We start from the raw sequence: 13460 nt of genomic DNA on the forward strand, positions 1-13460 counted from the left end.
CCTCAGGTTCCTGTCGTCGCCGGATCGGTCGTCTTGCCCTTACACCAACATCACTTTACACGACATCGTCTCTTTTTCTGCGCAGTGCGCGCCCTCATGTCTCATAATACGCGTCGCCGCCGGAGTCCGTTTGCGTGTTGACCGTTGCGGCTCCTCTTGCACTGTGCTGGCTCTGCTGGCCCTGCTCCCTTTTCTTGTTTGCTTTCGTCTCGACTGCCCAGCTCGACTCTTGCAGCCCGTCCGACTCCACCCATTAATCCACACTGTTGACCAACACCAGGCCCTGGGGTCATTCCTTTTTGCAACAACTGCCTGCCTGCCTGCTTGCCTGCCTGCACAATCCCCAATCCCTCGACAAACCAGCATCTCCAATGAGGACTGAAGGTCTCTAATGTTTTCCTCCATCCCGAATTCCAACAGCCTCCAAAATCGAGCGACCTCGCTCTCGCTGTTGATAACGCCTCTACACCATGTCGTATCGACCCCATCCTCTGCGGCAAACATATACAGCTGACCATCTAGTCGACCGCCATCCGTCGACGACATCATCGGCTTCTTCGGGCTACTCTTTCTCGTCCGGCCAGTTCGATTTAAGTCGCACCACCACTCAGTCGTCTTCAGCATCTAGCGGTTATGGATCCATGGGTCACAAGCGCGGCAAGAGCGAGGCCAATGGCCGGCTCCCTTCTTCGCCCAAGAGCCCAGAAACTCGTCCCCAGACCAGCACGGGCAACATGTACAGCGCCGCAAGGCAGTCGCTGAGGCCTTTACCCCAAGCTCCCGTCTCAGCGCCAACCACGCCTCCTCGCGATCCCTACCGCCATGACCGAGGCCAATCTATTGATATTGGGAAACTCGCACATTTTGAAAAGGAGCCCACCTCCCCGATCCCTCCATCCCGACCCCGGGCTTCCACCATCCGCCCAAACTCCATGGTCATGCCACGCTCCGATGGCCTCCTGTCAGGCAGCTCCGGTCTCCCTCCGCCACAGGTGCCTCTTCACCAACCCCACGCCGCGCAGCTCGCTAGGCCCGACCTCGTGACCATGGGCAGGTCTTCTACAAGCCAGCTGCGTACCTTGTCCAAGCTGGCCCAGTCCGGCGAGGCAGAGGAGTTTGCCATTACATCTCCTGCGCAGCAGGTTGTCGGCCTGCGCGGCCGTCGCAGACTCCAGAAAGAACCGGGATCAGGTCCCGCCGGGCAACGGAGCAGTGCATATGGCTGGGAAGGCAGAAATTGGATGGACAAGCAACGACAGTTCCTGCAAGCCTATGAGTACCTCTGTCATATTGGAGAAGCAAAAGAGTGGATCGAAGATGTTATGCACAAATCAATCCCTCCAATTGTCGAGCTCGAGGAGGCGTTACGAGACGGCGTGACCCTCGCAGAGATAGTCGAGGCACTGAACCCCAATAAGCGATTCAGGATATTCCGACACCATCGACTCCAATACAGGCACTCTGACAACATCGCCATCTTCTTTCGCTATCTGGACGAGGTCGCCTTACCGGATCTATTCAGGTTCGAGCTGATCGATCTCTACGAAAAGAAGAATATCCCCAAGGTCATATACTGTATTCACGCACTAAGTTGGCTGCTCTTCCGCAAAGGGATAGTTGACTTCCGCATCGGCAACCTCGTCGGACAACTTGAGTTCGAGCACCATGAACTGGAGGCTATGCAGAAAGGTCTGGATAAACTCGGGGTCAACATGCCCAGCTTCGGTACTATGGGTGCCGATTTTGGCGAGCAAGCACCGCCTGAGCCTGTCGAGACCGAAGAAGAGAGGATCGACCGGGAACTTTCGGGGCACGAAAACACCATCCTTGAACTGCAAGCTCAAATAAGAGGAGCCATGTGCAGGATGAGTTTGGGCAAGGTCATGCAACGCCTTTGGAACACGGAGGATTGGTTGGTCGATCTTCAGTCACGCATCCGCGGAGACTGGACCCGTCAAGTAATCGGATACAGACTGCGGATGAGGCGCTTCGCTGTTAACCTCCAGAGCGCAGCCCGAGGCTTCCTCGTCCGCCGGAGGCAAATGCAAAAAGACAGGCTCTGGAAGAACACCGAGGGTGACATCCTCGAGTTGCAGAGCATGATACGGGCTGCCAAAGTCCGTAGCGAGGTACGAGACGTGCGCTCTCAGCTGGCTCGAGTGTCTGGGCCTGTTCGCGATGTTCAGGCGGCTTTCATGGGCTACCTGACCCGCCAGAACATCGTTCGCCAGAAGCAGGAGACGGCTCGCATGGCTGGCCCTATCGTTGGGTTCCAGGCTGCTCTCCGTGGAGCGCTTCTGAGGAACAGGTTGGACGACGACCAGGAACTCCTTGCAAGACAGGCTCGGGCCATCACTGGCCTCCAGGCCGCCGCACGTGCAATGCTGACTAGAAAGCAGGCCGCCGTGCAGAGGGAGACTCTTCAACACTACAACCCGGAATGGGAATCTCTCCAAGCTGCTTGTCGCGGAAGAATGGCAAGAATGGCCGTCAAGGAAACAAAATCGGAACTAAGGCAGCACTCATCAACAATAGAGGCACTGCAGGCATGCATCCGTGCAGGCGCTGTCCGCCGGGACGTTGCGGCGCTTCTCGATGGTCTGAGTGACCATGAGCTTGAAGTAGTTGACCTTCAATCCGCTGTTCGAGGAATGCTCCAACGGCAGCAACTCGCCAACGACCGCCAAGCGTTGGCGAAAGAAACGCCCTTCATTACTTATTTTCAAGCGTGCATACGCGGTGACCTGTTTCGCGCGAAGCACTTCGCCTTACTCGAGGAGCTCGAATCTCACGAGGATACCGTGGTCGGCCTGCAGTCGCTTATCCGGGCCGCAATGCTTAGAGAGAATGTCGGATTCCTGATCAGTGCGCTCGAGGAGGAAGAAGAGTCTATCGTCGCCGTTCAAGCCGCCGCAAGAGCCTTCATTGTTCGAGCAAAGTTTGAAGAGAAGAAACGATTTTTCCACGAGAATATGCAGAAGGTCGTCAAGATCCAAAGTTTCGTCAGGGGAAAGCTTCAAGGCGAAGCTTACAAGAGTCTCACAACTGGCAAGAACCCACCAGTCGGAGCGGTCAAGAACTTTGTTCACCTTCTCAACGACAGCGACTTTGACTTCCACGAGGAGGTGGAATTTGAGCGCATGAGGAAGACGGTGGTTCAGCAGGTCAGGCAGAACGAAATGCTCGAACAATACATCGACCAGCTTGATATCAAGATCGCACTGCTCGTCAAGAACAAGATCACGCTGGACGAGGTTGTACGACATCAACACAACTACGGTGGGCACGCGGGCACGCTCCTCGCAAACAGTTCAATGATCACGGCGAACCAATTCGACCTCAAGGCCCTCAACAAGAGCTCCCGAAAGAAGCTCGACTTGTACCAGCAGCTCTTCTTCAACCTGCAGACACAACCCCAATATCTGGCTCGCTTATTCAAGCGTGTCCGCGAGCAAGGCACCGCGGAGAAGGAATGCAAGCGCATTGAGATTCTGATGATGGGATTGTTCGGATACGCTCAGAAGCGACGCGAGGAGTACTATCTCCTCAAGCTTGTAGCACGCTCGATCAAGGAGGAGATTGAGGCATGCAACGCCGTTCAAGAATACCTTCGCGGCAACTTCTTTTGGACAAAACTTCTCAGCAACTACACCCGGTCTCCACGCGATAGGAAATACTTGAGAGACCTTCTCGGACCCCTAATTCGGGACAACATCATTGAGGACCCTGCGTTGGATCTGGAGAGCGACCCGATGCAGATCTACCGGTCTGCTATCAACAATGAAGAACTCCGGACTGGCCAGCCCAGCAGGAGGCCGCTTGACATTCCCAGGGAACTGGCTATAAAAGATCCGGAGACCCGAGAACTATTCATTGACCACCTCCGCGACCTTCGCGAAATCTGCGATCAATTCTTGCTGGCCCTGGAAGACCTCCTTCCTCGACTTCCGTATGGCATGCGATATCTGTGCCAACAAATGTTCCAATTCCTCTGCCAACACTTCAAGCGGGAACCACAACAACAACTGCTCCAAATGGTTGCCCATTGGTTCTGGCGGTTCTATCTTCACAACGCGCTGACCTCGCCGGAAAATGTCGGTGTCATTGAGAAGCAGCTCAGCCCTCTGCAAAAACGCAATTTGAGCGAAGTCGCAAAGGTGCTCGGGCAGGTTGCTTCTGGACGGCACTTCGGCGGTGAGAACGTCTACCTACAACCCCTCAACGCTTTCATCGGAGAATCCATCGAGCGCCTGACCCACATCATGAGGGAACTCATCTCTGTGCCCGATGCTGAGAGCACATTCGATATTGATGAATTCAACGACTTGTACGCAAAGAACAGGCCAACACTGTACATCAAGATGAGCGACATATTCGCCATTCACAACTTGGTGGCAAGCGATCTCCCTTTCATTTGCCCCAACCGCGACGACGTGCTGCGTGAGATCATGCAAGATCTTGGTAGCGCCAAGAACAACGAGAACGAGATGACAGCTACGGGCTCATCCGATATCCAAATGTTCCTCACGCCAAAGCTGCATGATGTCGATGACCCAGAGGCCGAGGTCAAGGCTTTGTTTATGGAGACGAAGCGATGTGTTCTATACATCATACGTGTTCAAAGCGGCGCACATCTTCTCGAGATTCTGGTCAAGCCAATCTCACCAGAGGACGAGCGCAAGTGGGAAATGGTGCTACACGAAGACTTCGCTGGGAACGACAACACCAGGGGGGCATACTCTGATGCCAACATGGTCGATGTCACGAGGATGTCTTACCATGAACTCAAGCGAACAGCGCTTCAAAATGTCATGGCGCTCGAGCACATGGGTCGAATCTCAAAGCATAATCATTACCAGGACGTGCTCAACGCCATCGCTCTCGACATCCGCACCAAGAGCAGAAGAAGGATCCAGAGACAGCGGGAGGTGGAAGGCGTACGTCTCACTCTCGGCAACCTGCACGAGAAGGCCAAATATCTCGAACAGCAGCGCAAGAGCTACGATGACTACATTGAACAGGCCATGTCAACATTGCAAAAGAACAAGGGGTAAGCCACAATCTCTCCATACAGCATGCCAACAACGTAATGGGCGCGCGCTAACTCCTGACACAGCAAGAAAAAGTTCCTCCTTCCATTCACCCGCCAGTATAACCACCAGCGAGAGCTGGAACGTAGCGGCCGCGTGCCGAAGTTCGGCTCGTACAAGTACAGCGCGCGGCAGCTCATGGACAAGGGCGTGCTAGTTCAGTGGACGGGCACAGCGGACCGTGACTGGGACAAGATCAACCTCACCATCTCTTGCGACCAGGTCGGAGTGTTCGCAATCGAGGGCTCGAGGGGACACATTCAAATCCCCGGCGCCAGTGCCTTGGTCCCCATCGAGGACCTGCTGCAGGCGCAGTTTGAGAGCCACCAGTTCATGACGCTATTCGAGGGGAACCTGAAGCTGAACGTCAATTTGCTGCTGCACTTGGTTTACAAGAAGTTTTACAAAACCCAATAATGAGTAATGGGTCAGCCCGATATGAGAGGGTGCCAGGCAAGAGCGGGCCTGCGGAAACGAAGGATGACGGATGAATTGGACGAGGTTGACGAACATCGCCGGTCATAAGACATGATGCAGGAAACGAAGCGCACGGAGCTGAGGGCAGAGATTTGGATGGATGGACTCATGGATATACCTTTTTACCCCACCCACAGGCAGAGTCGGTGTTCAAGGCGTGTTCTGCATTTGCTTTCGAATTGAATTGATTACTGGAACACATGAAACCAGCCGCAGAAACTGTGCAAGAGTGCAGGTTGAGACACTTGACCCCGTGGCCGTGGCCTGGACCTTGGCTCGTTATGCAATTGTGACAAACACCCGGACTCGCCCCTCATCTCTTGAACCAATTCCTCTCGACCGATCTTAACACCAAGTAAGCCACGGCGCTGAAACCGAACGCCAGCTCAAAGCCAACATCGCCGCCGAACTCATCACCGCACAGCCGCCCTATCGGTCCTACAAACCAAGACTGTGCCATTCCCAAGACCGCCCCCGCCGCGCCAACCAGGAACGCGCACAGCGGGGAGTAGCCAGGAGGCAACCTCCCCGGCGTGGCGTAGTCCTCAACGGCATAGCCGCTGGTCCTGCGGAAGACAAAGTGCTCGGTCAGGGAGATGCCCTCGTAGACGGCCAGCCAGTAGCCGATGAGGAGCATGAAGTTCTCGAGCACCTCCTCAAACCTGCTATACCCGGGAACCGAGATGGCGACGTAGATGGCCGTCGCCACCGCGGGCCACACGAAGCGTGGGATGCGCTGGGTCTGTCTGGCCAGCACCTGGAGCGAGAGGGACACGCTGTAGATGTTGGGGCAGTTGTTGGCGACGATGCTCAGCGCCAGCACGGCCAGGCAGAACCTGCCAAACGCACCCAGCCGCGGGACCAGCACTATGGCTAGGACCCCGCCGATGTGGTTGGTGTCATATGCATTCGCGACGTCATCATCCAGGGCGGAGGCCGTCATCACCGCGGCGCCGAGGAGCTCGGTGAAGACCAGCGAGAAGAACAGGCCGCCGAAGGACCACCAGAATATTTGTCGCGCGGACCGGGTCTCGGGCTGGTACACGGCGTAGTCCGCGGCCAGCGCCGTCCAGCCCGTGGCAAAGCCAAACACACTCGCGGCGAAGCTTAGGACCAAGCCTGCCTCAGATTTCCCTGTCTCAAGGGGCAGGAGGGCATCAAACTTGCCCGAGACCCCGAACTCTCCTGCGACGATGCAGAAGATGACCAACACGGGGATCCAGGACCAGCGCTCGTAGGCATGCACGATGCGGTAGCCGAAGGTGGTAATAAACAAGGTGGACAGAGATATGATCAGGATGCCTGCCCAGCCTGGTAGAGCGTGGGGCCCTGGGTTGATTGCAGCGAGGAGTTGCGCCCCGACTATTACATTGACAGAACTCCAGCCGACACAGGCTAAAATGTTGAATATTGCGACTGTAAAGGCAGTCACGTCAGTCATGTCCATGCCGGAGAAGCGTGGGTGTCATGGGAAAGGGGCCGGGTATGTGCTATGAAAAGGGCCACGGCTACGACTGACTGAGCTTGACACCATAGTATCCGAAAAAGAACCTCGACAACACCATCTGCCGGAGGCCGAAGCGAGGGCCAAAGGTTGAGAAAAAGCAGGCCGGGAGGACCCCCAAGGCGTTGATGCAGACAATCGTCAATGCCGAGTCAACGAAGCCGAGCCCGAAGACGGGCTGCGCCAGGGCTCCTAGTGCAAAGGTCGAGACAGTGATGTTTGCTGACATCCACTAGCATCAGGTCAGAAGGGTGGCATATATCTCGCGCGTGGAGCAGCACATGTCTCGTCCGTCTCGCTCGCTGGCCGAGGGTTCTTACCAGAGTCCCGATCTTGCTCACGCTTGTGTCGGTCCTTTCGCTGGGGAGCACCCGCTCGATGCCCCGTTGTTCAATGCCAAACCTTCCGGTCAAGTCCTGGACCCTCGCGAAGAGGCCGCTTTGCTTATCATAAGCTGATGTTCTTCCGGCGGCAGAATGGCCCACCTCCTTGGTCTCGATAGCGAGGTCCTTTTCTTCCGTACTGTCTCCTCCCCTTTCCACAGCTGTGTGTAACCCAAGAACAGCCATCATGGCCCCCAAAAAAGAGAGTTTTTCTTTTCTTTTTTCTTGAAGATCGCCAGTATTGCGGGAAAGAAAATACCGAAAGCCTCGATTTATGTCAAAAAGCAAGCGATAAGGTTGGCTTGGCAACACACCTGAACGGTATCGTACGGGCAATTCGAAGGCAAGATAACCCACAGGCGCATATCTATATCCACGTACGAAATCAATCGGCAACGAAGTGGATTGGCTGGTATAGATTGACAAGGCGTGCTTAGGTTCAAAGAAAAGAAAGACGACATGGATACTTTATGTCCTGACATCGAGATTCGCACAAGGGACAGCCAAGAATGCACGGCGGAGCCACCTTCGGCATCACAGGTGGCGCCCACCCTGAAGCTAGAGTCGTGGAAACTCTAGAGGATGGAAGGATGGATGCTGTGGTGCGCGACCATCGGCAATCTGCTGACACGCTCCCTGATCAAGAAGCACAAATATGCGTACCTCGTTGTCCCTTGCAGCATACAGGCATGGCCACTAGGCACCACTGGCGCTGGCATTGGCAGAGAATCAAATATGAGCTGTTACTAGCTGCAAGCCTCATGTACATCGATCCTGTTTGGCGAAAATCAGAGTGTGCGAACAGAACCGTTCAACCCCAGTCAGTCAGAAACGGATAAACGAGTTGTGCACTTGGACCTGCATTCACCTGGTGTGTTTTCTGTATCATTTCCATGCAACAGACATCTTTCTGTCCTGTCTTTTAAGTCAGTGCTTTCGGAATCGGAGTTGTACTCAAGGGATGGAAAGTAGCTGCCGGGGAGCAATATTTACGCTCGTCAGAGACTAGATAGTAACGTCTCCATGAGAATGAATTCGATTTCGAAGAACGACTTGTTCGATCCCTGCAGAAACAACTGCCATTGCTTTGTGAGGTGCTGAAATTCCCAGGCGCGACTATGCTCTGCTCTAATCCAGACAATGGCATGTGAGGGTTTCCGGTCAAACGGCGAGTTGTGGAGCCTTCACTTGACGCCTCTTTGCCATGTCCAGCATCTGGGCCGCACTAGACCGAGTGGCTGTACCGTCCAGTGATGATGGGATCGGTGCTTTTTGTGGATGGCAGGAGAGTCACACTTGTGTAACACGCGGCCAACGCTGTCGTACAGCTCGAATCAGGGGCGAGGGCCTTGTTTTTCCAGCCACCAAAGAGTCAACCACTTGAAGACTGATTGGCTCTCTCATGCTGCCAGGAAATTCCGGTGCGCTATTTTTCCCAAGACGTGCCCTCACTTCTAGAGTGGCCAGTACTTTTCACGCCAGACACGAGCAGTATAACCACCCATGGTCTCGCCAGTCTCCTAGCCTTGAAGAAGCGAGCAGGAGAGCACATGTGCATGCCACAAGGTCGTAGACAACACTGTATCAAGTTCCCCTGATATCTTGCGTCGAAGGCTGTGGATGGCAGGAGCTCGCCGGGTCAACAAGAGGGGTCCAAATATATCTTGGTCATATTCTAGTGCGCCGTCAGAAACCAGGTTTTCTGAGGAGACGATGGTGGTCGCGCAGGTTCAGGTCGGTCGAAGGAAAGAAATGTGCAAGGCGAGGAATCCCGGGCTTGGCGAACTGATTAGTGAGACACATCTAAGGCAGTGCCACCTAGTACCGCCTCTGAATATCATATTGTGCTCGCTGGGGCTCGCCAATCGTTTTCAAGTGGCAGGTCAATGCTCCAGCCAGGGCTGTTGTCATAAACTCGAGACCGCATCACATCTTTGCTGCGTCGAGGGAAGTCGCAGCTTTCGATACAAGCCGTGAGATTTGCAGACACTGCCTCCGAAGGGATGCATGCAACCGTTGGGTGCTTGCAGGTATAGATTATTCCTGTCATGATCTTGATTTGTTCTTTGACAGGCCACGTGAGGTGAGCCCACAAAAACGAAATGTCCGGAATCAGAAACAGTAACGTGCTTTTCAATGTGGGTGTCCAGTAGCAGCAGTAAGGCGCTCGATCTGGCTTCCCCTGATTTGGCTGGTAACACAAAGGAGTGGCGAACGGTGGAATATCTCAAACATGCATAGGCGCTTTTCCGACTCGTGCGACTGTGTCAAGTCGTGGTGGTTACGAGGTTGGCCTGCTGGGCCAGTGCATCTGTGCCCAGGAAAAGCCACGCACACCAGGTGGAAACGGATGGAATTCCTCTTCCAGTCCCAAGGTGCCATTCCACCGCAGAGCCGGCACAAGAACACAAGGACAAGTGCCATGATCATGTTGATAGCTGTGCCTCCACGGGAAACAAATACACCGCTCGGAGCCCGCCGCAAATTCAGAGTGGTGGTGGTGGTGGTGGTGGTGAATCATCACCCAATAAATTTCTGAACGAGATGGCCATTATCTGCTGTTTGATCGATGGCGACGTCAGCACTGACGGAGGGCGTGTTTTCGGTGTATGCTGAACTCCTCGGACGGGTGCGCTGGTCGTTCAACGCAACACCCTTGGTGCCACAACTCTGAACCGCCAGCAAGATCATTTTGACACAGGGACACTCTTGTTCTGGAATTCATTTGGGCAGCCTCGTATTATTCGAAATCGGTGCTGTTATTGGAGTATGCTTTCAGCTCCTGACCGGAACAAGATGTTCCGTTGGAGCCTAGACATATGCGTCCGAAGGGTAGACCACGTATTCTACTACCAGAGAGTCATGGCCTGAGGTGACTCCAGCGTCTATGATCTTCATACCAGAACCTCTGCCCCTGTGGTTTCGGATTGCGTTGAAGGATTGGTCACTGGCAAGGAAACTCGGCTGACAGCTCCATGCGGGGACCAATGGGCCCGCAAGCTGACTCTGTCGAGGCGCTGTCGAATCGATGGATCGTACCGGGTCGAAGGAAGAAAGGTAAGCCAGGTTTGTCGGGACAGTTTCAGCTGTGTGCCCATGATGGGCTTGGTGGAGAGAAGCAATCGTTTTTGGTAAAGACGGAAGCAATGTGACTGCCGACACTGCTGCTTCCAGATACTCGTCCGCCGTTCCCACTCACTGATCGGCACTCGCGCTTGGCCCTGCACAAGCACGAGCGGTGTCAGGTTCAAGTGATGGATCGCAGCTTCCCTATCGACACAAACCTCCTCGTTGGCACATACTTCGAAGTAACTGCCTGTGCTTCTTGATTGCGACGCTATGACGGCAATCCACCTGATCGGTCACCCTTCGATTGCGCAATTCGGTCCATGCCGTCTATGTGCGTCTCCGTTTTGCTGGTGTTCATCCCGTTTCGCGCCCTCTCGACCCACTCCGTTTTGTTTCCATTCCTGCAGCAAGCCCCACAGTCGACATGTGCTTCATCTAACGAGATTCTGATCATCAAACCTTAGATAATATCCCTGCAAGGCTGACGGGAACACGCCCCAGCAGGCCGCCCCACTGTATCGCCCAGGCCGCTTAGATCCACAGGAGCATGACCTCACAACCCGGTCTACTTGCTATCTGCTCAACGCACTGATCAGAAGGCATGCAGACTCTTGATCGAGCTTCCCAGGTTCCCCTATAGGCAGAAATAGGTCTGCGAAGGGACAATGACAATTAGGGACACGCCACGCCACACTCAAATGGTTACTGTGGGACTTGGTCCACTACCAGTAATTGAGCAGCACATATTAAAAAAAAAACAGTGCTGAAATTACAGTCTCTAAACTGACCAAACTGTCGTTAGTATTTGGGTAGTAGACACTATGAAACACTTCACACAGTCCAAAAATTTGCCTTACTTGGTGTCTTGAAGCAAACCAACGACATCAGAAAGAGCTTTTCCACATGACTCGGAATCTCTGGGCAACATTGTCTGTGTAGGTACAGATCTCCATAAACTTTATACATGTACACATTTGTCTGATATTTACATTCCTCACGCCACGCATGATGCTGGCTTCCGATCAGGTCTCCTTATACACGAAAATGGATATATGTCCAGTAACAAATCGGACACACGTTCCCAGGCTGACCAGGGCCCACAGCGTCAAGCTGTGACAGTGCTCTCAACCAATTACCTCCCTGACCTGCCGTTCTGTCAACACAATTGTCCCCGGGAAGTTCGGGACCGACGATCGAGATGTCGGTACTTACTTTTGTCCCATCCATTTACAGCTTCACACAGCAGATGTCGTCACCGCCCTCGTGCTTGAGGCACTCGTAGCCCTCGTTGGTCAGCACCTCGTTGCAGGCGTTTGCGCAAGTGAATGCGCCCGAGTAGCAGCCCTTGATGTCCTGGGCCGTGGCACGCGCGTCCAGGACGTTGTCCCGTCCGGGGAGGACGGCTGCGTTGGCCGTCGCCAGAGCGGCGAGGAAGAAGAGGACGGACTTGGTGCTGAAGATCATCTTTGCTTGATTTGTGGTTCAAGATAGTTGGGCGGGGAAGGGCTGGTGAGTTAACCTGAAAGAGCTATTGGCCTTGGGAGATGATGAGTGTGGATGATGAAACTAGAAGATCTGTCACGTCTCAACAGAGAATGATCTGCTATTATATACAGATCTTCTTCTTCATTGCTCAGAAGCTGAACCGCAGCAATTCTATGCCTCCTCGAATGTGGCTTCCTTCATGACTCTGACATGCCCCATTTCAATAACACGTGTGGAGACAACGAGTCGACTGCCTACTTCCCCTTGGGGTTCTTAAGCTCCAGTGGAGTACTTCTTGGCAAGCCGACCAAATTAGTTACACACGACAAGTAAACACGTAAGGGCGGTAAGTCTTTACGTCAGCCAAAGAGTTTCTCGGGAAGTGCCTGTCCATCCCATTACCGAGAACCATACCCATTCAGAAGTTCGCAGCCCTTGAGGACCAAAAGTGGCAGCATACCCATACATTGCCTTGATTAACGTCATCGGCCCAGATTCCGGCTCCCCCCTGATTCCGGCCAGCCGTTTCTAGTGCAGATGCACTATAACACATCCACTTTGCAGACCCCCACTATTAAATCTAAATAAAATCTAATACCTCTAACCCTAGCATATTATATAAAGTTTTATTCATTTTATCATATAAAAATATTGCAAAAATTATACTTTAATTATAATATTTTTAAAAAAATCTTTAAAGTTAAAAATATAAAAATATTAAGATTTACTAGTAAATTATTAACACTTAACAATAATAATTATATAAGTTTTTTTTAAATAACTAAAAACATTAAAATATTAATATATATATTACGGTTTAGGCTTTGCCCATTGTAATTAATCAGTGGGCTTTGGCCTTATAAGAATAGGCTTCAATGCAAATACAAACAGGGAGTAAACCTTTTCCTCTGCACTTTAAATATAAACCCCATTTAAACACCTTATAATAAACAACCCAAGGCTAGCCCATAATATATATTTAAAGTCCTCTTGCATTACAAACTTATAATGCAACTATATAAAACCTAATATAGCAAAACTTAGAAAGAATAATAGCAGCCCATTAAGCCCTTCCCTATTTAAAGGAACTCTTATCTTAAGAATACCTAGCAACTTAGCTAATGGAGATAAAGGCTAAGTTTGCAATAAATAGGGAGGCAATTAGCACCAAAGGGGCTTAATTTTTTTATATATTTAATTAGCTAGGAACTTTCCATAACCAATTTTTACCCTATATTATGTTATGGGCTCGGCCCTAAAGGGGCTGCAGGCTGGCTAGCGCCTTCTCTCATAAGCTGCAAAGCAGCAACCAATTAAGCCAAAAGGTATGTAATAATCCAAGCTCCCTTAGATTACCTAGCCAGCCATTATAAGGCTTGGGCTTCCAGCCCAAGCCCATTACATAGCCCCCTAACTACTAATGGCGCATAATTACCCCCAAGGCTTACCCAC

General features: G+C 52.5%; 3 protein-coding genes across 3 annotated transcripts; 1 reads left to right on the top strand and 2 right to left on the bottom strand.

The window, feature by feature from the left end:
• Window positions 1-470: 470 nt before the first annotated feature.
• Window positions 471-5507, top strand: INS49_002201 (uncharacterized protein; the record flags this gene model as incomplete). Its single annotated transcript, XM_043163015.1, has 2 exons — window positions 471-5050; window positions 5117-5507. 2 exons carry the CDS (start codon window positions 471-473, stop codon window positions 5505-5507), a joined length of 4971 nt encoding a protein of 1656 aa, XP_043031521.1.
• Window positions 5508-5880: 373 nt separating this feature from the next.
• INS49_002202 (uncharacterized protein) lies at window positions 5881-7640 on the bottom strand (the record flags this gene model as incomplete). The annotated part of the gene is made up of 3 exons (XM_043163016.1): window positions 5881-6983; window positions 7087-7303; window positions 7392-7640. The coding sequence occupies 3 exons, from the start codon at window positions 7638-7640 to the stop codon at window positions 5881-5883; spliced, it is 1569 nt and encodes a 522-aa protein (XP_043031522.1).
• Window positions 7641-11655: 4015 nt separating this feature from the next.
• INS49_002203 (uncharacterized protein) lies at window positions 11656-11987 on the bottom strand (the record flags this gene model as incomplete). The annotated part of the gene is made up of 2 exons (XM_043163017.1): window positions 11656-11659; window positions 11755-11987. 2 exons carry the CDS (start codon window positions 11985-11987, stop codon window positions 11656-11658), a joined length of 237 nt encoding a protein of 78 aa, XP_043031523.1.
• Between the last annotated feature and the right edge of the window lie 1473 nt (window positions 11988-13460).

This window comes from Diaporthe citri (assembly GCF_014595645.1).
Source record: "Diaporthe citri strain NFHF-8-4 chromosome Unknown scaffold_1, whole genome shotgun sequence".
Classification (NCBI taxonomy): domain Eukaryota; kingdom Fungi; phylum Ascomycota; class Sordariomycetes; order Diaporthales; family Diaporthaceae; genus Diaporthe; species Diaporthe citri.